This window comes from Choloepus didactylus, chromosome 15 (assembly GCF_015220235.1).
Source record: "Choloepus didactylus isolate mChoDid1 chromosome 15, mChoDid1.pri, whole genome shotgun sequence".
Classification (NCBI taxonomy): Eukaryota; Metazoa; Chordata; class Mammalia; order Pilosa; family Megalonychidae; genus Choloepus; species Choloepus didactylus.
The window spans coordinates 87,076,892-87,104,189 of record NC_051321.1 but is presented as its reverse complement, the minus strand read 5'-3'; the positions used below and the strand labels follow the sequence as shown (position 1 = coordinate 87,104,189).

Here is a 27,298-nt window from a genome sequence, read left to right as displayed (position 1 = left end):
TTGTTTTAGTTTTCCCGGCTGCTGTGACAAATACCACACAACGGTTGGCTCAAACAACAGGAGATGACTGGCTCATAGTTTTGGAGGCTGGAAGGCTTGCTTCCTTCTCAGGGTCAGTTCTACTTGGCTGGTAATCCCTGAGTTCCTTGGCTTTCCCAACATGTGAAGGTGTCCTCTTCTTTCTCTTCAGGATTCTGTTGACTTTCAGCTTCCGGCTCCTCTTCATAAAGCCTCCAGTAATAGAATTAAGACCCATACCGATTCAGCTGACCACACCTTAACTAAAAATAACATCTTCAAAAGGTCTTGCTTACAATGGGTTCACCTGCAGGAATAGATTAAGACTAAGAACATGTTTCTTGTTTTTTATTCCCCTAGGATCCATATTCAACCTACCACAGTCTTCAGTACTTTTATCCCCTCGGTTTTCTCTGTTCTCTCTTTCTGGAATCCTCTAGGTCAATAGATGAACCTTGTGAATTAATCTTCTAGTTTGAATTAACCTTCCTCTTTTATTTCCCTTTCTTCACCTTTTTAATCTACTTGACTCTACCTTCCAAACCTTCTGTTGTGGGCTTTTTTTGTTTGTTTGTTTGCCTTGTTTTAATTTGGGTTATTTATTTATTTATTTGTTTATTTATTTATTTTGGTTTGCATTTTTAAATTTTTTTTCTTATTTTTAATTTTTTATTTTCTTGTGCTCTGATTATTTTTTCACTGCATTCTGCCTTTGTTTTACAGATATACTATCTCATAAATCTCTCAAGTTCTTTATAAGCTTTGTTACTTTTAAGTTTTATGTTCGCTATATTATCTACATTTCCTCGCAGAGACCCTTTTTCTGTTTGTTTTGGATTCTCTTCTCCATGTTGGAGGCCTTCCTCAAATATCTGGTGACCCTTGGCTGTCCTCCTACCCAGGATGAGGCACTAAAAGCTGATAAACTGTGTGTGTGCCTGTTGATGGGAATTTCAGGGACCTGTGGGTCTTGTCATAGGGTGATCCAACTTTTTTGTCCCCCAAAAGTTAGTATCTGGGTGTTTCCTGAGCCTGTTCCCACTCCCTGCCTGGGGATATATGTCTGCCTGCTGACATTCTGGAGACAGAGCAGGGGAAGGGGCTGAGGACCCCACTGCTCAGAATGAGTCTGGTTTAATACCCATTTTCTCCTCCACTGAGCCTTCCAAAGCCTGCAGCATCACCACTTGGTTCTTCTGGAGAATAAACTTCTGTTCCCCAGATTGTGTGGGGCAGGGGAAGGGCCTGAGGGTCCAGGGCTTTACATACAGACATTTTAACTACTGCCTCCATGTTTAGCCCCAAGCCTGAGCTCTGCCTCTGTGGTTTGTGAGGACTGGACACTGAGCCCCTCGGGGCTTGTGGGGTGAAGCCCTCACTGCTCAAGGGAATGGCCCTCTACCAGCAAGTAGCTCAAAGCTTTCTGTGTTCTGCAAAATCAGTTGCACCCTCTCATCCTACTTCACATAAAATCCCTTATCTGCCCTTATCATTTGTCCTTGGGGTGAGTATGTTTTACATCCTCACACTCCCTTTTAGCTTATTGCTAAAAAGCCACTTTCATCTGGAAGTCCCTGTGTTTTCAAAATTAAACTGGTTTTTACCCCAGTTACATAAGAAGAAGTATACTTTCGGTATGTGGATTAGCAGTTGGGTGACAGTGTGAATGAAGAGAGGCAAATGAATAAAACATGATTTTAACACTTAGGAAGTTACAAGTGAAGTTGACTGGTTGAATGGTCTCTTAACACGATTTTCTGAAGGGATTCTCATTCTATACTCCTTCCCAACAGAGCCTTAGACATCGTCTGAGAATTAATTTAAATTAAAATCTCAAGTATTCTTAGACACAAACATGAAAAATGCTGAGATGAAATGGGAAATTGTAGCTTCTCCTCTTAACATCACAGTAGCCCTTACAGTCTGGTGCCTTTATGGGGGTGCATAGTGAGGCCTCCATGAAGCATGCAGACTCCTGCCCACCTGAGGCTGTGATGAGTGAGGAAACCCCTTCCTTATAACAATGAGAAGAGAAGCTGTCCACAGTGCCTCACCTCCTTGGACTAAAATGGTGCTTCCTTCACATGTTGGAATCCACTCCTGGGAAAGTGGGAGATTTAACCTCCCAAATGCTACAAACTTGGGCAGGTATTTAGTCTCACAGTGTCCCTGGGGAAGACTGATGTCAGAGACCAATTTCTAAAAATCTGCACCCATCCAGAGGGCAAGGCCCAGGGAATTTTTAAAACCACCCCAGCTGTGTACAGTAAATCTGTGTTACAGCAGCTTCTCCCAGGAGATGGAGACCCTGGGACCTGCAGCCAGTAAGGGGCATCTGATGGATGTTGAGATAAGGCTCGTGCAGCCAAGCAGGTGGACCCTGCACCAGCCTCTGTCCACCGTGGTGACCCTTCACTGTCAACTGTATTCTCTTTCAAGGAGGCTTAATTGAATTGGAGTTCAGGGTACTAAAGACCCCAGCTTCAGTGACTCAGAAGGATCAAAAAGGTCCAACTGCCTCATTATAAATTCAGGAAAATGCATATAAATGAAGGAAAACCTGTAGCCAAAAGGTGTGACATGTCCCGGCTCACATGACCATTAACATCAGAGTTGGAATTTGCCGCCAGGGAACCTGTGTCAAGACCACTGCAATCTCCCCTCTGCCGGAACCAGGGGGCAAAAATCACAGCTGGGAAGGTCCTTATCTGAGCTGCAGGAAGAGCAAGCCTGGCTTGCTCATGCACCCCTCCCCTCCCCTCTCAGGAGTCGGGCTCTCACCTGGGCCAGCCCAGACCAGTGCCCAGTGGACACCCAGCAACTCTGACTCCATGTGACCCAAAGAGCTCTTGGAGCAACTGTTGACATTACCCTGAACAATAACACAACCCGCCTCCTCTTTCTGGGAGCACAAACACTGCACCTGACCCTCCGTATGCCCTGAGGGAGGGAAAGCTGAATGCATCCAATTCAGAGCAGGAGGGAAGAGTGTGGGGCAACCATGTCTATCCCCAAACATGTGTCTGTTGAACCATTACCCGGTTAGGTTTATGGGTTTGCCTATTTCCTGTTCTTTGGCTAAACAGATCCTAAGGGACTAAACTATGAATAAAGAGCACCCTTGGGCAAGTCTCCTCCTTCATCAAAGCATCCACTGTCCCTGAGTCCAAAAGTCCCACGACCTGGTGGGAGAAGCCAGCACTAACTCAGGCAACTTGGATACAAGGTGTTTGTGCCAGGGGAGAGCAGAGAGTGGGAGCTCTGGCAGGGGAGATCAAAAAGAATTCATCAAGGAGGTGATACCAAATGGACTTTGAATAATGAGTGATGAAGATGGGGAGAATATTGAAGGAGGGGGAAGAAGAGGAGGGGAAGTAGGGGAAGAAAAAGAAGGAGACACGACATGACAGAGAATATCATGAGCAAAGGCAGCCTGGAAGGGCTGGGGCTGAGACTGTCCCCAGGGCATGAGGAGAAGGAGAAAAGAGGGTCTGGGCTTACGATGAGGCTGGAGAGGAGATGTGGGGCAGCTTGCGGAGAGCCAGGCTTTCTGAACTACGGAACTCAGACTTCATTCTTTAGGCAATGGAAAATCTTCAAAAGTATTTGGCAGGGCTGTAACATGTGAAGATGTGTGATTCCAAAACACAACTCAGGCAGCAGGATGGAGGTTGAGGGAAGAGAGATGAAACTGGATGCTGGAAGGCCTGTTGGGAGACTGTGGCAGTGATCTGTGCAAGAAACAGCAAAGGACTGAACTCAGGAGGCAGGCAGCGGATGTGAGGAGGTGGGTGAGGAGCAATTACAATATAGAAGGGGCAGGACTAGGGAGAGAGCAAGAGGAGTTGTCAGAACCAATTTTGATGTTTCTAGCTTTGGTTACTAGGGCAATGATGAGGCTGGTAGCCAACATGTAAAACTCAGATTAAGGAAAATAATTAAAGTGGAAAAGATAAGTTCAATTTGGGATTCACTGGGTTTGAGGCAGAGGTGACCACTTGGCAGGTGGAGATCTACCTCTGTAGCTAAGGAAAAGGGGCTGGAGGCAGACACCCTGCTGGGTGTTATCCTCACTCTGCTGTTACTCAACCACGGAATTAGAGGAGAATAACCAGAGAGAGTGAAGGGTGGTCAAGAGAAAAAAGGTTAAGAATAATGTATTAGTTAATGATCACTGCATAACAAATTACCTTAAAACAATAAATTTTATCACAACACACAGCCTTCGAGAGTCATGTATCAGGGAACAGTTTAGTTGGGTGATTCTGGTCCAGGGTTTGTCATGAGGTTGAAGTCAAGCTCCCAGCCAGGGCCACAGTCATTCAAAGGCTTGTCATGGGCTGGAAGATCTGCTTTAAGCTCACGTGTGTGGAGGTAGGCAGGAGGGCTCTGGGCCTCTCCACAGAGCTGCTCACAACACAGCAGCCAGCTTCCCCCTGAAAGAGTCATCCAAGAGAAGAAAGAGACCAAGATGGTGTCTTTTCTAACCTACTACTGGAATTGACACACTACCACTGCAGAAGTATTCTACTGGTCACACAGACCAAGATTGGTAATACTGTGGAAGGAAATTACCCCAGGATGTGAGCACAGGGAGGCAGGGATCCCTGGAGCCATTTCCCAGGCTGCCTGCCTGACATCACTAACAGGGAAAGAGCAAAGAAGGAAGACTCAGGAAAGAGCACACAGAAAAAGGGAAAGAACTCAAGCCCTAATGCACGTAGGATGATTACAGAGGACAATGTCATAAGGGAGACTTTCAAGAAGGAAGGGTGGTTAACAGTTTCAAAAGCTACCAAGTCCAAGAGGTTGAGCTGAAAGAGCTCAGCAGTGGATGAGCCCAGGATCTGGTGAGCAGCCACCAGGCCACCCTGGTTGCAGGGAGGCAGAAGCAGGTAGAAGCCATGTTTTAGGGCATGGAAGAGTGAACAGAAGTGTAGAAATAGTGGAAGGGACTGGTAAGTGTGGGCCACTTTGAAAAGTCTCAGCTGTGAAGGGCTGGAGAGAGATCAGCATGAGGTTTGCAGGGGAAAGCAGTGATGGACAAGACTTTGATCTTGGTTGTAGACATAGGGAAAGAAGACAGAGGGGAAAGCTTGAAGAAACAGGACAGAGACTGTAACTGATGATTCAAATCTCAGAAGATATAAAAGGACAGAGATGGAAAGCACAAATAGGAGGTTTAATGCTTTTTTCTCTAACAGAAGGAAAGGACAGGTGAGGGTGAGGATGTAGTTAGGGGAGATGAAGGGTTCAGATCTGAGGGTCTCCATTTTTTTCTCCACTGATATGAGGGGAGCAATGGAGCTCAAAGAGGCCAAAGGCTTGGAACAGCTCAGGGACTTGTCTTCAGGGGCAGGCACTTGCTTTGAATTATGCCTATGACCTTCCACTACTTTGAAAAAGCTGCCTCACCCCACAGGACTGAAGATTAGCATATACCCACATATCATCTTTTCCTGACTTTTTGAGCTCCCCAGAGACACTCTGGGTATCTGGAATTTTTGTGCTGCTCTTAATGCTGCACAATTTATGGCCCTCCCTTAGGGCCAAGTATGTCTGGGAAGCATCCACTTTTAGCAGAGGAGAGAAGCTGTAGGCAATGGTAGGGGGAAGCCTAGCTATTGGGGGCACCATTCCCATCAACCACCATCAGAAGAAGGCAGTTGGGGAGCCTAAGTTTAGACCACCAGGGCCCCCCAGGTCTAGGAGTGGCCAAGGCAATCAGTACCCACCCACAGCCCTCTTCAGTGGTTGCCGCTGGGTGACTGGGATGGCAGCCAAGAGGCTGGGATCCCTGGCTGGGATCATGGCCTTCTCACTGCTCTTCTGTCCATTCTTCAGCAATTGTACTTCACAACCCATGACTCGGCTTCCTCCTCTGTAAAATGAGAAGAGGAAGAATATGATTATTTTTGTAGCACCTAGTACCCAGCCTGGAATGCAGTTCATATTTGGGAAGCACCAGCCACTATAATAATCACTGACATCATCACCATTTTGCACAAGCCCTGGAGACAGGACGTTTTATTGCCTGGAGATTATTGTCAAGTCTGCTGAGTCAGCCTGCCTTTCTATGGCCCCAACACACAGAAGCTTTGGTTAGTGTAGAGCAAAATGAAATATTATAGTAGATAAAAGCCCCAAATGGGCACTGTCATTACAAAGAGCAGCTGCTCCCATGGCCCGTGGCTCCCCATGAGGTCGGGCCTGGGCTGTGTGTCACATTTGGGATGTTGGTCCAGTATGTGGATCCCTCAGCCGCAGGGTTGTCAATTGTCAATTGTCTTTGTGCCCCTATAGTGTTTGCTCTCACTTCCTGGACTCAGAGCCATACAAGGTGCTTCTGAGGCAGTATTTCTAACTCCATGCTGAAACAGTGAGGTGCCTTACACACCCATCTTACAGAAGAGACAATTAGGATGGAGACGAGGTAAGGAGGGCTCCAGGTCTCCGCTCTGATCCATTCCCGCCCCACACTGCTTCCCTGCCTGAGCTGCACATCCAGGGAACACAGGCAGGTGGTCAGAAGAGCAACCAAGCAAAGAAGAAAACCCACCTTGGCCCCTTTGGAGCCCAGGAGCCTGGCGAGAGACATGTTCTAGAAGCAACATGCCTGGCATGTCTCAGGGCTTCTGTCTGGATTCTTTCAGGAAACTCAGGCATCTAGATTCACAGACTCCCATGGCCAAGGCATCCAGTCAGTTCCTGGGAACAACCCACTGTGTCCTCATCCCCACCCAGAATCCATACAGGCTCCCGGGGGATCCTTACTTCCAGAACAGCCCATCCTCTTTTCAGGCGACCAATTGTCAGAACATCTTTGCTTACTTTGATGAAACTTCTCCTTGTAACTTCCACCATTAGTGTGAGTTTGGATTCCACGGGACACAATAGAAAAGGAAGTTTTACTTTCTCTAACACCTGCATCGCACCGTTTTCACAAGCAATGTCCATTGCACACTCCACTGCCCTACGGTAACCTGACTCCCTTTCTGTCATCCGGGACACTTTCCCTCACTCTTCTGCAGGTTCCTGGACCCCTTACCCACAGATCTCTGCCCCTCTCTCAGGCTTTGCACACACCTGTTAGAAGTGGAACATCCAGGAAATACATCTTCTCCTTTCCTCTGGGCCCATCTGTTACTGCAGGGTTAGAACTAGAGGTCTGGGAACTTCGCCGCTTTTGAGCCAGTTTCTATTTCAGAGTCTCTGGCCCCTGATTCTGGGCAGTCTTTTCTCTGAGCTCTTAGAAGTCAAAGGAACACACCGGCCTCAGCCAGACTTCTCCCTCCCCCATGGAGCTCCATAAATGGGCTTTAATGGTGATAGAGAGGTCATCAGTGCTTCCAGAATCTTCTTTGTGGTTTCTTCATAAAGGGTCCTCTTGGGGTCAGGTGACTGCTGGGGTTCTTGCACAATTTGTTTTTGCACCAGACCTTACTCTCCTTCCACCATCTGCCCAATGCCCTCTCTATCATCCCTCTTAGGAGGTCACCCCCAGTGGAGAAGGGGCCCCCCAGGGCTAAGACCACCCATTACCCTCAGTCTCTTTAGCTTGCATCCTCCACTGAGCCCAGCACACAGGAAAAAGCTTCCAAGGAAGAGGCTGTGGAATGAACTCCATTCAGTCACAACCCCCTCTGCCAGCCAAAATGCTTTCAGCTGTAACAGAAAACCCAAGGTAACCGGCTCAACAACAGGGAGAATGTCCTAGTCACATGACCCTGCTCTCTGGCTGGGTTTGCTCCGGTGTTGGGCAGTTTAGCAGCTCAATAATGTCATCAGGTGCCCCGAGCATTTCACCCCACAGACTGCCAGTGGGTTCCGCCCTGTGCCATGACCTTCCTAGTCCATCCCCACGGGGTCCTCCCAAGGAAAAGACAGCAGAGCCACCCCTAGACCCCCTTGGAAAGGTGAGCAGCACAGCCTCAGGAGTGCATCAGGACATGTCCCTTCCAGATAATGACGCAAAACAGGTCACACCCTCGATCCTAAACCAAAGTCACCAGGAAAGGGAAGGTGATGACCACAGCCCGCAGGGTGAACTGTCCCCACCCACCAAGGAGCCCATCTCTGGGCATCAGGAATTAAAACACAGCTGCTCTCGGCAAGGAAGAATGGATGGAGGGCTGTGGGGTCGACCAGAACTGACCGCCCAGCTCAGAGAGACTGGGCTCCAAAAGGGGGTGGAGGCCACCAAGCAGCTGGGGAGGGGGTGTGTCTTAGTTTGCTAATGCTGGAGAATGCAAAACACCAGAGATGGATAGGCTTTTATAAAACGGGGGTTTATTTTACTAAACAATTACAGTCTTAAGGCCACAAAGCATCCAAGGTGACACCTCAGCAATCGGGTACCTTCACCGGAGGACGGCCAGTGGTGTCCGGAAAACCTCTGCTAGCTAGGAAGGCAGCTGGCATCTGCTCCAAAGCTCCGGCCTCAAAATGGCTTTCTCCCAGGACGTTCCTTTCTAGCAAGCTTGCTTCTCTTCAAAACATCACTCCCAGCTGCACTCTCTTCCTCCCCCCAGTCAGCTCATTTATGTAGCTCCACCGATCAAGGCCCACCCCGAATGGGTGGGGCCACGCCTCCATGAGAACATCTCATCAGAATCATTGCCCACAGCTGGGTGGGGCACATTCCAAGCAAATCTAACCAACACCAAAACTTCTGCCCCACACAAGACTACAAAGATAATGGCATTTGGGGGACACAATACACTCAAACTGGCACAGGGTGGGTATAAGGGGACAGCATGGTGTGTTCACTCCAGTGCACACAAACCCTCAAATACCAGCACTGGGGTGGGGGTGGGGGGTAGGAAGGAGGCAGGCAAGTGTCAAAGTTGATGCTTGAATTGATAAACACAGTCTGCTAACCCAAGAACTAAATAAATATGTCTAATCATACATTTTTAAAACTTGACCTTAAAAATTACATTAGAACAAAGAGTCTTAAACTTGTTCAAGAGAAAAGGGAACAAAAAAGAAGAAAAAATGCTGGTCTTTATGGGATACTGTGAAATCTTGATTAAATTGCTCAATCAAATTAAAATGACTTAATAGCAAAAAAAACCTATTAATTGCATTATGATTCCTCAACAAAGAGAAAAAAGCAAGACACACTATGCCTGAGTTTTCCATTATTATTATGGGTATTTCCCCCCTGGATTTGGTTGTTTTTCTCTATTCCATAGGAGTAATAGGAGGGGTCAAAGATTTCAAAAAATATATATGAGAGGAAAACTAAAATTTGATATCATTCATTCCACTATGCCAATTAGTAAGTTGTGTTAGTGGAAAAAAAAAGTAAACACCATTATCCAATTTTTGAGGCTGAGCTCCTGGGTCCAGCTCTTAGGACACTTAAATAGTTTGGGAACCACCAATCCAGCCCAACCCTCTCATTGATTTCCAGCAAAAGTCACTAAGACTCATGAACAGCTTTGGATGTCCCCAAGGTCACCCTGTTAATTATTGACATGGCAGCCCCCTCCTCAAGAATCATAACAGAACCCCACATCCCACACGGGGGTGCATGTCAGGAAATCAAGTTTGCTCCACCTGTGGCCTGGGCCTGGGCTAAGTACACTCTGATCCGAGTCCAAACCTGCCACAGACTTGCAAAGCTTTCTAATCCACCTAAAGCAGAAGAAGAATGAAGCTGGGAACTCATTTGAAAACTTGTTTTTACTGGTGATTTAGACACATCCCCCATCCCACTCACACGCAAACACGGATTCCAGTCACCTCCAGGGCCGGATGCTCCCTGGAGCCCCAGGCAGGTGTCAGGTCTAGGTGAGCCCTTCCTTGCCCTGCCCCAGGAGGGGCCCTGGCTCCCTGCTTGGCTCCCTCCTCCCAGCCAGAAATGGTTAATTCCTGAGCTGCCTCCAGCCCAGCCCTCATCACACTGGTCTCCACCGCAGTGCAGCGCTGGGGCTGCGGAGCCTCCAGGCCGGGGCAGGGCTGTCGGAGCAGCAGGGACGTTCCTCCCAGGTAATGATTAAGCCGAGCGCCTGGCAAGGGCACGGGCGGTGGAGCCGGGAAGGTGAGCCCTGTTCACACTTCGGGGAGGCTGTGGTGGCCAAGACCAGAGTGGAAAGGCAGAGCCGGGGGGCTCCGGGTCCCTGAGCCAGCAGCCACAGCCCCCCACCAGCTGAGGGGCCACCGGAGCATCCCAGGGCCAGAGCCTCTTCTGCGTGCCCTGCGGGGACTCTGCCCCGGCCCCAGGACCATGAAGCTCCAGGTGTTTTGGACGGGGCTGGAATATACCTGCCGGCTTCTGGGCATCACCACGGCTGCAGGTAAGATCCACCTCCCTGCTGCTGGCCCCAGGGCACTGGGCACAGCAGATAGAGCTGCCCGAGGTGGGAGCCTGTGGGCTAAGGTGTGGGCAGGTGCACCCAGCAATACTTGTCCTTCCCTTTCCTCTCCAAGATCCCCATTGCCACTGCCAGGCAGATAGCAGCAGGCACAGGGGGGTGGGCTTCAGGGCTGGGAGCTGGGGTGCCTGCTGGGGGATGGACTCGGGGTCCTCATATATGAAATGAGGCAGTGGGGTCTGCTTGCCTCCTGTGGAAACTGTTGTGAGGTGCAGGAGACGGGGGACTGGAGGTGAAGGTGTAAAGAGCTGGGCAAACGTGGCCTTGGGTGCCTGGCTTTACAGTTATGAAACGGTCAGCTGAGGCTTGTCTTGTTTTACTCAAACCACAGCCCCTTTGCAAGGAGAGAGAGAGTTCCCAATGCATGGAGCTGGAGCTGGAGGGCTTCCCTCGGGCTGTCCTCGGACCCTGTTAATGGAAATCCCTGTAGAACGCAGCCCCTCCCCCTCTATTGCTGGGATATGAGACCCCAGTGTGGGTTTAGAGAGGAAATGGGTCCCCAGGCTGGGCTTTCTTGACCCAGCCCCTGTCCTCCACCCAGTTCTCGTGGCCACTCAACTCACCAGGAGGGTAGATGGTCAGAACCAGCACCAGCCCTGATCTGAGCTCTGCCTGCTCACTTCCCCAAGCGACCCCGGCCCTTAGCCCCTTGCCCCCTGCACAGCCAGGATCCCTGCTGGGGGAGGGAGCAGGTATGTTCTAAGCCCTTAGCCTTGGGCCCCCCACTATTCCTTGGGGACCAAGGAAGAGGTGTACACTGCTCATCAATCTTCCCCTGCCATGGGACAAAAGCTTCCACATGGGCCCCTTGATTGGGGAAGGTCCCCAAGCATGAACTCACCCTCTGCAGGTCACAGACCAGCCCTGTCACTTACCAGGTGTGTGACCTGGGGAGAGCCCCTGGGCCCTCTGGAGTCTGTGTAAGGAGAATAACTAGACCTGTTGGCCAGGGTATGTGGGAGGATCAAGGACGCAGGAACACAGCACAGCTAAATGGAAATAAGGAAGTAAACCTCCTGGGCAGATTCCCCATGGCACACTCCCAAGCCCAGCAGGGATCTGGGTCATTTCCAGGGGGGCTGGGCTGGGGTCACTGGTGGGGTGGCGAAGGCGCTGTTCCAGCATCTAGGCCTGGAGACTGGATCAAGAAGGCTGTTAGGAATCCTCTAGTCCCACCCCACCCCTTTCACAAGATGCAGCAACCGAGCTCATGCGGGGAAGGTGACCTTGACCCAAGGTCGCACCACAGGCCAGACTTGCACAAAGGCCAGGCCTCTGGCCAAAGCCTGCCCTGCACCCAGGACAGGAGGCGCTGCCCAGCGGGACCAGGAGAGGGTCTGGGGTTGGACCCAAGTGGACGAGGGTAATGGAGCTCCAGCCCCAGCCTCCCTGCAAACCACCATGTCACTTCCACATGAGGGACTCTCCACCAATGCCCCAGAGCCCACCCTGGGTGGGGAAGGGGACCCTAAGCAGGGCTCCCCTGTCTGGGGTTTGAGTCCTGGCCCCCCACTGTGGTCCTGAGTCCACCCCCCTCTGGCCTTGGTTTCCAAAAGTATAAATTCAGTCTCCGCAGCATCAGGTATCACGGTGGCCATCCCCAGCCTGCGTGGATGGGAGTTGCCTCACTGCACCAGAGCTGAGGGCTCCCTCCTGTCGGGAAGCTGATTAAAGATGTCTACACCCACCCTCCTAATGGGTTGGCTAAAGGCAGTTTCAGAGACTCATTTATCAGCTCTGATAATGCAGCTCCTCTTCTGTGACCTGAGCACACAGCCCTCTTAACCATTATCTCTGTACAGACGGCAGCTATTGATGTTGAGGGATGGGCCTCCTCGTTCTGATGTAAGATCCGGGCTAAAAATAGCCCACGAGTTCCCTTCCAATAGCCAGGCTTTCAAAAAATTTTGCTCAGGCTTTCTCGAGTGCTGGGGTTGAGTGGAAACTAAAGAGGGGCTTGGGCACTGCAGGGCCAATCTTGAGTCTCTCCCAGCATCTCTGAATTCCTGGCCTGTTTCCAGTGTGTGAGATTTGCAAGTTCCTTATGCCGCTGAGCCTCTTTTTCATTGAAATCCTCTGTTGAGAAGTCCAGGCCTCACAGGCAGGAGCACTGCTGCTGGCGAGGAAAGGAGACTTGAAGCAGAGGCTGAGGCTTTGCTGGGGTGTGAGGTGTCCCTATGAGGGGAGAGAGTGGCCTCTGCAGAAGCGAGGCCGAGCCCAGGGCCCCTGAGAGCCACCTGCAGGGACCAGCCAGGCTGCGAGGCTGCGTGCAGGGTCCAGAGCTGTCATGGGCCCAGGGTGCCTCTGTCAGGACCCCAAATGCCTGTGGCTGAGCCTCAGAAAGCCCTGGAGTGTCTGCTTATGGATCTGGTCTCCTCCTCTCTGTATGAAGCTTCCTGAGGACTCTTTCCAGTTCCACACTGGGCCCTCCAGGTTGAGCTTCTGTCAGCTGCACCCCCAGGAGCCCCACGGGCCCTTCCTGCCCAGCCCTCAGCCCAGCCCCTCCCCACCAGTGGTTTTGGGGCACTGACAGGGCAGGGCTACGGCCAAGCAGGGTAAATGGGCCATGAGCAGACTGCATCCAGCCAGAAGTGTCTACAAAATTAGTAAACTCTGTCCCTTGGGACCAGTCATGAGGTTTTCTGGTCATCACAGACCTCCCCCCACCGACCCCTGCCCTGGCCTGTTGGCCCACACTTGGCTGGCTTCACACACCCGCTTTACCTGCTTGGCCTGGGAAGGCACTGAGTGTGTGTGTGTGTGTGTGTGCATGTGTGTGTGAATCTGTGTATGTAAGGGTGTGTATGTGTGGGTGTTTGAGAATGTATATGAGTGAGTGTGGTGGGTATGTGTAGGTGTGTGTGTGCTTGTGTGTATGCACGTGAGTATGCACATATCTGTGCATAAGGGTGTGAGTGTGAATGAGTGTATGTGCCTGAGTGTTTATGTCTGTGAGTGTGCATGGTCTTGGAGTTTCTTTGCAGCTGACGTGGGCCCCAGGTTACCCCAGAGAAGCTAACACAATTAGGGATCTACGGACAGGTGTTGGCTGCTAGGACACCTGTCGGTGACTCCCAGAGGGCTCCTGCTGTGCTCCCCTGAAGACAGGGCTAGGACATGCTGAGGTGGAGGCACAGATGCCAGGGGAGGCTCAAACTGGGGAAGATGGGTTTTAACAGGACTGGGAGAGCACAAAGTCCAGGGATTTCACCCTCCATAAAACGAGGAAAGGGCCTGTCGCAGGCGGCTGGCCTCCACTGCTTTTCCTGGAAGGCAGGATTGGGGGCCCTTTGAACTTCTGCAGTCCTCTGCCCAAGGGTGACTCTTGGTAAACTTCCCCTCCCCTTGTCACCCTGACCCACCTGCAGGAGCTCCTCCATTCAGGGCCTTACAGATGGGGGAGAGGACCCATGGCCCCAGGCCTTGACCACTGGGGCTAAAGCTCTGTTCTCTAGGCCATGTCCTTGCACACAGATGGGCCCTGGCCTCCCCCAAAGATATTTGTCCTGAAATATCTCTGGACCATTTTAGGGACCCCCCCTCCCCCAGCTTTCCTGAAAGTAAGGGGCTAAAACTTGAGGTTGCTCACAAACAGGGCTCCAGGGCTTTTTCACAGCTCTGGGGAGTAATAGCTAATAATTAACAGCTAATAATTAACATTACTATTTGAATGTTTACCATAGGCCAAACCTTGTGCTACGTGCGGTAGATTCAGTGTCTCATTTAGTTCTTGTAACCACCCTTGAAAGCATCATCATCCTTGTCCCCATGGTATAGATGGGGAAACTGAGGCTTGGGGGCTGAAGCACCTTCCTGGTCTCACAACCAGGAAGCAGAGAGGCACGAGTCGAATGGGTGATGGGCTATTCCAGAAACCCCATGCTTCATTGCTGTGTCCTTCAAATGGGAGCTAACGAGCATGTCTCTTCACATGCTGGTGTCCTCAAGATGCAGGATGCAAAGCACACTGAGGGCACCAGACAGGCCTGCTCAGAGCTGCCTCTGTCAGTCTGTCCTCATGCCTTCTCCATCAGTCATGCTGACCAGGACACAGGCTCAGGTAGACAAGGTCGTGGTGAGGGTGACACAGCTACATTGAAGTAAGTAGTCAGGGGTCACCAAACATGTACCAAACCTGAAGACACTCATATGTGACCCGGCTGCTCAGTCTGTTCCTGAGCTTGTGCAAGCTTAACCGGCACCTTCACAACCATCTCCATCCAACCCATTCCTAGATGGCCTCTGGGGACAGACACAGCTGTACATCTTTCTAGAGGGAACAGTCATAGTAGGACCTTCCATTTATGGATCCAGACATGCATGATGGACAACACACTTTATTTCTTGCTGCAGCCCCACAAGTCTGGGAGGTCTGGAGTGCTGAGATTGGCCCCAGTTTCAGAATGAGGAAACTGAGGCTCAGAATCATTAAGTAGCCAGCAGAGGTCACAAGGCCATAAACCAGAGGTCTGGTGTTGGAACCTCAGGCTGCCAAATCACACAGCAGAGATGCAGTGGAACATCCATAGGCTATTGGCCTGCAGGTCCAGAGGACAGGCACGACAAAGCCAATGAAGAAATGAGGGGATTGAGACAAAACTGTTTCTAGCAAGCCCTGCTTGTCAGGCTAACGTGCTCTTAGTCACAAATCAAGCACTTTGGGTCAAACTGGAATCACTCAGGGAGTTTATTTTGTTCAAGGTTTTTGACCCCAATTAACCTGCCTCTGTACATAAAGCCCCACTCCTTGCCTCACTCCATTCAAACTGGAGATGTGCTGTCTTGATATAGACTAAGACAAAAAAAGCATTTAAAACCCTGGTGTGCTCATTATTTTTTAAAGAGTACAGCAAATGCATAATTTGATCTTAACCTTGTTCAAAGCCTTGAAGAAAACTAATGCTTCTGAAGCAACCATCTTGGGCCCTGGATATCCCATGCATCATGTGCTGCAACACAGAGCAGGTGGATTAATTACCCGTGCAAGACTACATTGTGTTTTCAGATATTCCAAGTTGATGTTGACCTTTTCTTTTTCCAATCAATCTTATTGTTCACTGAGTAAATGGAATATCCCTTTCTCTCTTCTACCTTCCTACCATGGAAAGATAATTTGATTTGGTGGAATCCTGTCTTTCTTAACTCCTCTATACTTTTGTCCACCTTCTTAGATTTAGGACAAGAAATCTGGAACTCTGCTTATGATTTCTTTGTTCAGGAAACAGTCAACAGATCTCGGTTTGTGACCTTGGGCAAGTCACCTAACTTCTTTTAACTTCAGTTTTCTCATCCATGAAGTGAGTTAACAAATTGTGCCTACGCTCTGGGGTTGTAAAGATTCAATAAAGCCAAGAATAATGAAGTAAACTACATGGCACATAGGTTCTCAATTAGTGCTGGAGAATTTTAGAGGACACACTGGTAAGGGGGATTGGTTCATCTTGTGGGGTGAAAAGAGAAGATCAAAGAAAAGGCACAAAGAAACATGTGACCCATGAGGCTAGAAAGCGAGTGTCTTGGTTTTCTGGGTCTTCTGTAGCAAAGTACCACAAACTAGGATGGTTGAAAACCACAGAAATGTTTTCTCTCTTAGTTATATTTCTGGAGCTAGAAGTTTGAAATCGAGGTGTTGGCAGAGCTGTGTCCCCTAAGTCTATGGGAAGAATCTGTTCTGTGCCCCACTCTTGGCATCTGGTGGAGACTTGCTGGTAATCCATGGTGTTCTCTGCCTGAGTTATCCCTTGGTGTTCCCCCCTCTGTCTGTCTGTCTATGCTTATAAGGACAGCAGTCATATTGGGTTAAGGGCCCCCCTACTCCAGTATGACCTCATTTTATCTTGCCAGATTCCATCTGCAGTGACCCTATTTACAAATAAGGTCACCAACTGAAGTACTAGGGTTAGGACTTCAACATATCTTTTTAGGGGACATGTCAATCCATGACGGGAGAAGAGGCAAAACTGTGAAAGGCTTCATATTGGTTAAGATTTTTCTGCACATTTTGAGCTTGGGTTGTTAAGGCAGACCCACAGGAACCTGGATATTTCTGCACAGGCTGCAGTAATTAAACCACAAGGAAGATGGTAGCCCTGATTTCTTTTCTTATGAGCTGACAGTCCTTCCAAGATGCTCTTGGTTCTGCTCAACCCTCCGAATAAGGCTGTGAACAAAAAGGATGCAGTCAGATATAAGCGGCCAACATTGGGAAAGGGAACGCAGGAAAGCAAGTCATAGGTCAGATGAAGAAGCACAGCATGTCTGGTGCAGTGAAGAGAACACTAGTGGATGCTTGCACGCTAGGAAAGCCTCCATGTGGAAGAGTGCGTAGACAGTGTCCTAGAACCCAGAGAAAGAATAAGGAGCAAATACCTCAGGTGTCCCTGACATCAAGACCCAAAAGTGATTTCACATGTGGGTTCTTACAAGAAGACTACCCTTCTAAGTGGGGGACAATATTGTCAGTAGTAGCAATGTGGAGATTGGTTCAACTTTAAGGAAGAAATAATACCTCTTCTGTACAAACTCTTCCAGAAAACTGAAAAAGACGGAATACTTACTTCTGTGACACCAGCATGACTCTGATACCAAAGTTATACAAAGACATTACAAAAAAATAATATAGATAAATATCCATCATGAACATAAAGGCAAAAATTCTAAACAAGTTTTAGCAAATCAAATAAAAATATATAAAAAGTACAATGTATCATAACCAAATGGAGCTTATCTCAGGAATGCAAGATTGGTTCCATATGTGAAAATCAACCAATGTGATTCATCATATTAACAAACAAAACAGAAAAAATATATCATCTCAATAGATATAGAAAAGCATTTGACAAAATCTGACATTCTTTTTGAGATAAAAACTCTCAGCGAAAGTAATAGAAGGAAATATCCTCAATCTAAGAAAGGACATCTACAAAAAAAAAAAAAAAAAATAGAAAACGGGCATTTAAGGGAAAATTGTTGAATGCTTTTCTTCTAAGATTGGGAACAAGACAAGGATGTCCACTCTCACTACAAGTAATCAACATTGCATTAGAGGTCTGGCCAGTGCAATAAGAAAAAAAGGAAGGAAGGAAGGGGGAGGGAGGGAGGGAGAGAAGAGAGGAAGGGAGGGAGGGAAGGCGGGAGGATATCAGTATGCAGTAATCAATTGTACTGTTATATACTAGCAACAAATAATTGGAAAATGAAATTTCAAAAACTACCATTTACAGTAACATTAAAAAAACCATTAAATTATTAGGGATAAAGCTTAGCAAAAGATGTGAAAGATTTAGGTACACTAAAAACTAAAATATATTGCTGAGAGATAGTAAAGAAGAGCTCTGCTAAGCTTGGTTGTGTGTGCCTTATCTGAGCCGGCCTTGGCTGGGATTGGAAGGATGACTCTGTTCTATGTCTCTTGTGCTCCCCCAGGTGAGCCTGGCATGAGCTCATTGTAATTGCAGAGGCCCAAGAGAGCAGCCCGATGCACGAGTCCGTTTCGAATTTCTGCTTCCATCATGTCTGACAACAGCCATTGGCCAAAGCTGAGCTCAGGTGCAAGATTGGGGAAAGAGACTTTTCCTCAATTGCAGGGACTGCAAAGTAAGATAACAAGGGGTACAGACATCCAGAGGGTGAAGGTTTGGGGGCATCATGGCAATCCACCACAGGGGACTTCCACAAGGCAAAACAAACAGACCTCTTGGCTGGTCCTTTTAGTGGATGGCTCGTGTTGACAGAATCTAGCAGAAAATGGGTGGACTCTATTGCCTTTGGAGAATTCTCCCCAAACGTGCTTTTGAAAGCTACTTTTTTGGAGGGAACTGCATTTCATGCTATATTCTAACAGAATGTTCAAAGTTCCTACCTTCAAATCTGGACCTTTTCTATGGAATCTTGAACCCTGGCTCCTATGTGTTGGCTAAAGTGCTCTCCAACAGAACAGGTAAACCTCTCTGTTGTGCTTAGCAGCTGCCACAACTTGTCCCAAGCTAGGGACACTTGCTGCTACGACCTTATTGTCTCAGTGGATTCAATAGCAACTGATCCCAACATCTCCATAGTCTTAAAAGTGGTGCAAATCTAGCCTTCACATGCACAACCTGCTGTCACCTTTTCTGAAGACTTCTCCTGACCCATCCCCAATCAGTGCCATAAGCTTGGTGCATCCTTACTTGGGGTGTCAGTGAAGACCCCGAAGACCAGTAGGAGATACACACTCCTTGAAAATGAAGGGGAACGATGAATATGACGTGGCAGAGCAGCACTGATGCTGCAGCCAAAAGCAGGGACCGTCCTCCTGGGCAGTCAGCCCTTTGGGTCCTAGCCGGGTGCACAGGGGATGTTGCACATGAGATGCAGAGGGAGATGAGGCTTTGGACCACTTATATCCTGACCACACCTGTGAGAAGGAACTGATACAGGAAATCAATGAGAAATGACGATGCATAGAGGAAGGCTCTTTATCCACAATAAAAATGCATGTTAATAGAAGGAAAGGATGAGCACAGACCCTCTCCTGCCCGTTGAGAGTGCTCGAGGACAGCCTGCCTCTCCCGGTTATGCTACCAGCCACTATCTACATTTGCACAACATTCTAACTTGCTAAGATTGGACACCCACAGCACCCTGTGACCCCGTTTTCCAGAAGAGGAAACGGATCAGAGTTTATGACTTGCCTGAGGAGCCAGAGATCAGCCTTTCAGATTCAGGCTTCCTGCTACTGCAACCACAGCCCACCAGCCACACTCTGACCAGAGCTTCAGGATGCACAGAAGCAGCTCAGAAGGCGGCTGCTTCGCCCAGGCCTGCACCACAGGCTTTTGACCACAGGGTTTCTGCTCCCTGATGAGCCCGAAGTAGAACAAACAGCTCATGAAGGAGACCTCAAAAGCCACAGCCACTGTGAAAAGAGAGACCCTGGGCTGGATGGAGGGAAAGATCTGAAGCCCACCCACCCTGGCCGGAGGAGCAGGGACGGAGGGGAAGGGCATGACGGGGAGGGCATGTGGGTGGAAGCTGTGCACTGTGCTGGGGTGTAGGAGAGAGGAGGGGGTGGGCTGGCCTCCAGGAGGCTGGTAATGGGGTTTGTTTGGCTGGAGGGGGCAGGGGGTAATTGGGGATACTGAGGTAGGAATGAAAGGGGCATAAAACTAAAGCCTGCCTAGGGACGGGGTAAAAGCACCCAGCTCACCTGCACGGGGAAGGTCAGTGCGGCCAACGACGAGGGCAGTTCTTTGTGTTAAGAGAGTGTGATCCTGAAGCCCCAAGTATATGGCCTTCATTCCCTCTCTCCATTGTCAAACTGTCAGCTCCTTGGTCCCCATTCCCAGCTCAGGGTGAGGGCCCCGCGGCTGTGTGTTCTGCTGGATGGTGATGCAGGTGGGACAGTGTCACACTGAACTAGGTGGCCCTGGAGAGGCAGTTTCCCTTCTACCTCCCACCTGCCTGCCCCCAGGGAGGAAGGAGGATGGGAAGGGTGTGCCAACCTCCAGGAGTGCTGAAGCCCTCACATCTGGGCCACACACACTTGAGGATGCCAGGGCCAGCAGGCACTCAGCTGAGGCTCACACACCTGAGGGTCACACAGGGCAACCCTGCACCTGCAGGGCCCCGAGGGTGACAACCTGCTTATATTTTAGAATGAGGCCTCCTTGTATCTAGAACGAGGGCCTCCTTACATTTTGCATCCTGGTGCCCTGCTTCCCTTACCCTAGCCCTAGCCCTGCTGGATGTGTTTTAAAGACAGCACTGCCTGAATTTGGAATCTTGGTAGAGATTCGGGGTTCAGTGCCACAAGGAAGGGCGCCTGACCCCATCCACGTGATTGACCACCAGGCCCTTGGGGGAGCGGGTTGGTTGGTGTGTGTGGCCTGGGGAGACAGACACTCAAGACAAGATGGCCTGTGCCACCTCACAATGGGGGGGGGCTGCAAAGAATTTGTGGCCCTTTTTAATCTAACACATCTCCTGCAACAGAGACCCGAAGTGACAGTGCTTTAATTAGGCACGATTCCCTCACTTGGTTTAGAAGTAGATGGGAGTCAATTTATATTTTCTGCTCTCGAACCCAGCCATCCCCTCATATGTCTCTGAGGATGTGATGGTGTCACAGGGATGAGCAGGAAAGCTGCCACCTGTCATGGGCTTACGTGAGAGGTGGCACCTGGTACAGGGTTGGGAAGACTGGGAGATGTGGGGAGAGAAGCCTTAGGGACCCGAGTGGCAGGAGCTTCCTCACAGCAGAGTCCCCAGGGGACAGTGACTTGGCTCCACCTTGGATTGCGGGGCCGGGAGGATGGCAGTGGGGCTGGTGTCATCAGGGCCACGGGGTGCAGACTTCTTGGTGGACTTGGCTCTCTGGAGGGACAGAAGGAAGTGGAGGACATGGACTGGAGGAGCCCACACCTGTCCTCACCCAGTGAGGCTGCCGTGACCTGGCCCAGCCCCAGGAGCTGCACAGAGGAGCACCCAGAGACCAGTCCTCAACCTTGTCCCAGCTGCCGGAGTCACGGCCGCTCACAGTCCCAGACTTGCTCGGCTGCTCACCTCAGGACCCCAGGCAGAGTGGGTAGAGTGGACCCCACCCATGTCCAGGTGCTCAGGGCAAATTTGTTGAGTCTGGGACTGTCATGTCCTTTGTCCCATGCCTTACCCAGGCCACACAGAAGGAGCACCGTGAGGGGGGGTGAGGACGGGCTGCTGGGGAATTTGGACCCGGTTCTTGGCTATTGGGTTTGAGCCATCCTGGCTGCAGACCCTCAGGCTGTGGCAGCTTCCAGCACCCAGAAAAGGGAGCCTTACAGCTTAGCGCCCTGGCCAGGAGCAGGCTGGGTGCACAGGTGATGGGAAGGGCATCTCCATGGTTCTCACTCACCACTGCCTGGACACTAGGCAGGTCACAAGGCAGCAAAGGGGCTGTTTCCTGCCTCAACTGATTCAGACATGTTGAAAATCCATCCACAGCTAGACTGGAGGGTCCCCTGCCAATAACAAGATGGGTCTCCTCTCTCCAGGTGACTCCCTACTGTGTCCCCTGGAGGCCCCAGGAAATGCCCTCCCCACCTGCACTTTCCCACCAGCATCCTCCCAGCCACCAGCCAGGGCCCTGGAGCACCGTGAATGGGGCCCAGGGCCTGACTGCACCTCATTCTCCATGACCTGGGTGGGCAGGTGCTACCCCTCAGGGAGACTGGGTGTTTCCCACAGATAATGTGGAGTTGCTAACTGCCCCCTTTCGAGGTGCTGTGCCAACTAAACAAGGTGGATGTACAAAGCCCAGGATGAAGCCTGGTGTGAGGAGGGCCTCTGTTAAAGGTAAGGGGCCAGTGCATCTGGGCACTTCCCAATCCAGAACCCTCTGCCCCACTGTGAGCTCCCCGCATCCCTCCACCCACCCCCATCACACAATGGCAGGGAATGCCTCTTCTCAGTGCTCTGCATAGCCTCATCTGGTCCCCAGACAGAGCCAAGCCTCCCTGCCCCCCACCCCAGCCAGGCAGGTGGGGAAGAGGGTCAGCTTGGCCAGACCATCAGGAGCTTTAAGGCAGGACCAACAAGGGAACCAGCAGCTACCACTCTGCTGGAGAGGGGGGGACTTGTCCCCCATGCTCTGCTCTGAGCACGTCACGGGCCTGCTCCAAAACACTTAGGGGTCCCTTTTGCCTACGGTCAGACCTCAGTGCAGATGCTCTGTGCCCAGCTCCCCTCCTGTGCCCCCTGCTCCAGACTGAGCAGCTGCTGTCATAGGATCGGGTGGCAGGGTCCCCTCCCTGGCGTGTCCAGCCCTCTCCATTTGTCATGTCTGTTTCCTGCCTGCCTTCCTTGCCCACCTTGGTTTAATCTCCTTTATAAAGTCTCTCTCTCCAGTTCCCTAGAATGGCCCTTGTCTCTTCTGACCCCAAGAGCCCCTCATGAGAGCTGCTCTCCAAGCCTCAGTCATGGTCCTTCCATGGACAGACTTAGCTCAGCCCCTACCCCACCTCTCCCACTGGAACACTATGCCGGTTTGGATGTATTATGTCCCCCAAGATGCTACGTTCTTTGATGCAGTCTTGTGGGGGCAGATAATATTAGGTTGGAACCCTTTGAGTGTTTCCATGGAGATGTGACTCTCTCAACTGTGAGTGAAACATTCGATTGGATAATTTCCATGGACCCCACCCATTCAGGGTGGGTCTTAATTAAATCACTGGAGTCATATAAAAGAGCTGACAAACAGAAGGAACTTAGTGCAGGTACAGCCAAGACAGACACTTTGGAGAACACACAGCAGCTGAGAGAGGAGCTGGAACACAACCTGGGATCAGTAGATATCAGCCATGTGCCTTCCCAGCTAACAGGTTTTCTGGACGCCATTGGCCATCCTCCAGTGAAGGTATACTTGTGTTGATGCCTTTATTTGGACATTTTCATGGCCTTCAGGCTGTTGCTTTCTAACCAAATAAACCCCTTTTATAAAAGTCAATCCATTTGTAGTATTTTGCATAATGGCAGCATTAGTAAACCAGAAAAACCACAGATGCCCCAGGATGAGCCTGATGCCCCTTTCCATCCCAGCATGGACCCCAAGTCACCCCAGCGAGAAGCTACCAAAGGCAAGAAGGCTGGCTGTGCATGGAGCCCTCCAGGAGAACAAGGAGCACAGCTGTGCAGCCTCAGGCAGGTACTGGCTGGGACTGAGGCCATGGGTAACAGATGCAGTGGCAGGAAGAAGGACTTCATCGTCGTCTGAGAACATGAACCCTAGAACAGGAGGACCGAGCAGAATGTGGACCCCCTTGGCCTCGGTGTGCAAGGCCCTCACAGCCTCCCATGAGCATTACGCTGGGTCCCTTAAGGACCTCCCGGCCCAAGGATCCACACACCCAGACCCCCACAACTCTTCTCCTCCAGCCGAGGCTGGTCCTGCTCCCTGGGTGTGCAGACCCCAGCACGGCTCCCCTCAGTGCAAAATATGCTGGCCCGATGCTGTGAGCACTGTCAGGGTCCACATTAGGGGGAAGGAAGGAGCATGCATTAATTTACATCCAAGAGTAATAGCTCATTACATACTAAGCTATCTGTTTCACTTCCATTATTTTCTTGGCTCCTAATGACAGCTCTGCGAGTTCTAACTTATTTATCCCCATTCGTTAGACAAGAAAACTGCACTCAAATGGGCTGTCCTAACAGAGGGTACACAGATAAGAGACAGAACTGGGACTCCAACCCACCATGACCACCAGATCAACCTTCCAACGCTCCCTTGACAACCAGTCCTTTGTTTCAAGGTAAAGTGCACCAAAAGAAAGTTATCAGAACTCAGGAATGGAATCGGAACGGTGAGTGTGCCACGATCCTCTCCTGCCATCTGCTGGTCATTTGCTATAGAACGCTACCAGCCTACAAAGAGCACTGCTGTGGTCATCAGCCCCGAATACACAGGGCCCCACTGCCGTGATAAAGGCTCTCGGGCGACATCATGTCTCACCGACTGATGAAACTTCTGTGCAGGAAGATCAACAAGCGGAACCTGAAGTTGCAGCAGCAAAACCTTAAGCTACAGGGGGCCTCGGATGTGAGCCTATTAGAGACCCAAAATAGAGATGTGTCTGAAGAAACTGTGGAAGCTGGAAAGTTAAAAAGTCCCTAAAACCGTCTATGAATGTGGGCTTGTCAGAAACCCCAAATGCAGACATGTTTAGTGAAACAATGAGAAACGCTGAAGTTAAAAAATCCCCAGTGAAATCTGTATTAACCAATGGGGAAAAAGAAACACAGTCACCCAACTAAGAATCAAAAAAGAGAAAGAAGAAGAAGAGAAAAATTGTAGAAAATGCTGGGCCTGAAGCAGAAAAAAAGTAAAAACTGAAGAGAAGTGGAGTCTGAAGAAGGTGCTGGAGCTCCTGAAGAAACAGAAAATAGCATGAAGAAGCCGGTTGAGGAAGATGACAGTGAAGTGCCCAGCTTGCCCCTGGGAGTGACAGGAGCTTTCCAGGATACTTCATTCGCATCCCTAACTCATCTTGTCAGTGAAAACATTTTGAAGGCAGTAAAAGAAATAGGCTTTACAAACATGACTGAAATTCAACGTAAAAGTGTCAGACCACTTCTGGAAGGCAGAGATGATCTAGCAGCTGCAAAAACAGGCTGTGGCAAAACCCTGGCATTTCTCATCCCTGCTTTTGAACTCATTGTTAAGTTAAAATTCATGCCCAGGAATGGATCAGGAGTCCTTATTCTATCACCTATCAGGGAACTGGCCATGTTTGGTGTGCTTAAGGAGCTAATGATCCACCACGCCCACACGTGCGGGTTGATAATGAGGAGCAGTAACAGATCTGCTGAAGGGCAGAAACTTGCTAATGGGATAAACATCACTGTGGCCACACCAGGTCGACTCATGGACCATATGCAGAATACCCCAGGGTTTATGTATAAAAACCTACAGTGTCTTGTTATCGATGAGGCTAATGGTATCTTGGATGTTGGGTTTGAAGAGGAATTAAAGCAGGTTATTAAACTCTGCCAGTATGCAGATAGACCATGGGTTTTTCTGCCACTCAAACTCATAAAGTTGAAGACCTGGCAAGAATTTCTCTGAAAAAGGAGCCATTGTGCGTTGGTGTTGATGATAAAATGAATGCAACAGTGAATGCTCTTGAGCAGGGGTATGTTGTTTGTCGCTGTGAAAAGAGATTCATTTTGCTCTTTACATTCCTTAAAAACTGAAAGAAGGAAATGATGGTGTTGTTTTCCTCCTGTGAGTCCATGAAATACCACCATGAGTTGCTGAGCTATGTTGAGTTGCCTGTCTTGGCCATTCATGGAAAGCAGAAGCAAAATAAGCGGACAACAACCTTCTTCAAGTTCTGCAGTGCAGATTCGGGGATACTGTTGTGTACAGACATGGCAGCCCGATGGCTGGATATTCCTGCAGTTGACTGGATTGTTCAGTAGGACCCTCCAGGTGACCCTAAGGACGATATTCATCCTGGGGGTAGAACAGCCAGAGGCCTAAACGGAAGAGGACGTGCCTTGCTCCTTTTGTGCCCAGAAGAATTGGATTTCCTTCATTACTTGAAGCAATCCAAGGTTCCATTAAGTGAGTTTGAGTTTTCTTGGTCCACAATTTCTGACATTCAGTCTCAGCTTGAGAAATGGATTGAAAAGAACTACTTCCTTCATAAGTCAGCCCAGGAAGTACATAAGTCAGACATTTGAGACTATGATTCCCATTCTCTCAAACAAATCTATAATGTTAATAACTTAAATTTGCCTCAGGTTGGTTTCAGGGTGCCTTGTTTTGTTGATCTGAATGTGAACAGCAACAAGTACAAACGGAAAAAGAGAAGAGGAGGTGGTCGATTTGGCTACCAGAAAGCCAAGAAAATTGAGACGTCCAAAATCTTCAAAAACATTAGGAAGAAATCATCTGACAGAAGGCATTTCTCTCACTGAAGACACATCTTCCTTTCATCCTGAATAACTTTGTCCTGAAATGGAGTTTTTTTTTTTCCGTTGCTCTAACAAAGGAACTTATTTCCATGATTTGTACTGATCTAATAAGAGTATTAATTAACTTGGGTTGCAAGTACTGAGCACTCTTTATTTCCAGCAAATCTCTTTTTTATTTTTTGGTAGAAAACAGTACAGTTTTTCTTGGTTGCCCAGGGGCAAGGCAAGGAATATTTTGGTCTTTGTTGTGATGATACAATATTTTAATTTAAAATCTTTTTTTTCCCCAAATTTTATGTTGTTGTTAATAGAACTTTTTCTGTACCTTTCTTTCCTGGTGACCAAAAATTTTTATGGCAAAAATGGTTATACTAATTCACCGGAAAGGCAGGTGAGAAAGTGTGCTGGAGAGGTGGTGGTGATGTAGGAAATAGTCTTGGTTTATTTTTTGGCTTTGATTGTTTCTTTGAACTTTCACAGTAGTTCTTGATTCTTCCTGGAAATGCTGCAGTATAAAAGGTAGAGAGCTTTGGGAAATAACCTGGAAACACTTAGGTTAAAGGTGGTATTAATTTTTATATGCTGCCTGCTATTTGAATAAAGCACCCATTGCAGTCTTTACATAGGGGAGAAAATCTGGGCTTTGTGAGCCTCATTTATACCAGTATAGTTGTAATCTGCTGTTTTATATTTAGTAACTTTGCAAAGATCCTTTTAAAAAGACAAGGATGGAGACACTCCTCATTCAAATTTGTTAATTTCAAGGTAGTTTGGATTTTGGCACTTTTGACTTTGTGGAGTATCTAAACAGAAAGACCACATATCAATAGACTCGTAGCAAAGCCATCAAATAGTCATTGCTCAGCAAGCATTCATTGTAGTGTTTTTGTGAGAAAAATGAACTTTTCTAGAATCCATGAAACAAAAATTAGATTGGCAGTGACCGTTGAAGGAAGGTCAGAGAAAACCAGCAAAGCCAGTTTAGTCAGGTGGATTTTCTGTTGTAGGAGACTTGATTTCTGGTGAGTTCTATGTAGTGTGGTATTCTATTTTGTAGCGATTCAAACCAAAGTTGCCAGTGTCATTTTGCTGTGGTGCCAGGTTACACTCATAGAGTCCTATGAAACAGGTACACTGAGAACGTCAGGTGCAGGGCACACAGTCTTACAGGTGACCTTCCAACAGGAAGAGAGGAGAGCAGTGTGCCACATCTGGGCTTGACACGGGCACCGGGCCAGCTCTGTCTTCCTGGAATCAGACACGGGCTGCTGGGTTCCCGACTCCTGGTATTTAATAACTTTCCCTCCAGTAGCTTGTTTTGTTTGTTTATTTCAGCAATAATCATGTTTCAAAAAAGACACAAAAGCAAAAGAACAAATATTTAATGGCTGCACAGGACTAAATACTGTTGATATTTGGGTATTTAACTGTACAGTTTTTTCTAGGCATACTGATATTTTTAAACT

At 49.1% G+C, this 27,298-nt stretch overlaps 1 protein-coding gene, 1 long non-coding RNA gene and 1 pseudogene across 5 annotated transcripts in view; 2 read left to right on the top strand and 1 right to left on the bottom strand.

Annotated features, from left to right (window-relative positions):
* Nucleotides 1-299: 299 nt before the first annotated feature.
* Nucleotides 300-7,410, bottom strand: LOC119510906. 2 transcript variants are annotated; one of them, XR_005212064.1, is made up of 4 exons: nt 7,105-7,410; nt 6,578-6,726; nt 5,754-5,899; nt 300-325 (listed from the first exon to the last, which is right to left on the bottom strand). It is a non-coding gene; the product is annotated as an uncharacterized LOC119510906 (long non-coding RNA). The 2 variants fall into 2 exon arrangements; XR_005212063.1 differs by lacking the exon at nt 6,578-6,726.
* Nucleotides 7,411-9,659: 2,249 nt separating this feature from the next.
* TMEM72 (transmembrane protein 72) overlaps nt 9,660-27,298 on the top strand; it is a 34,900-nt gene continuing 17,261 nt past the window's right edge. For 2 of the 3 annotated variants that reach the window (XR_005211797.1, XM_037804002.1), the window contains exon 1: nt 9,660-10,322. Coding sequence is in view for 2 of the 3 variants with exons in the window: in XM_037804002.1 (XP_037659930.1) it covers nt 10,253-10,322 (70 nt within the window). In the remaining variant the exon portion in view is untranslated. Of the gene's footprint in view, nt 10,323-19,577; nt 21,711-27,298 lie in introns of those variants that run through there. The other variant, XM_037804003.1, reaches the window with a different exon arrangement.
* On the top strand, nt 22,785-27,126 carry LOC119510013 (annotated as a pseudogene).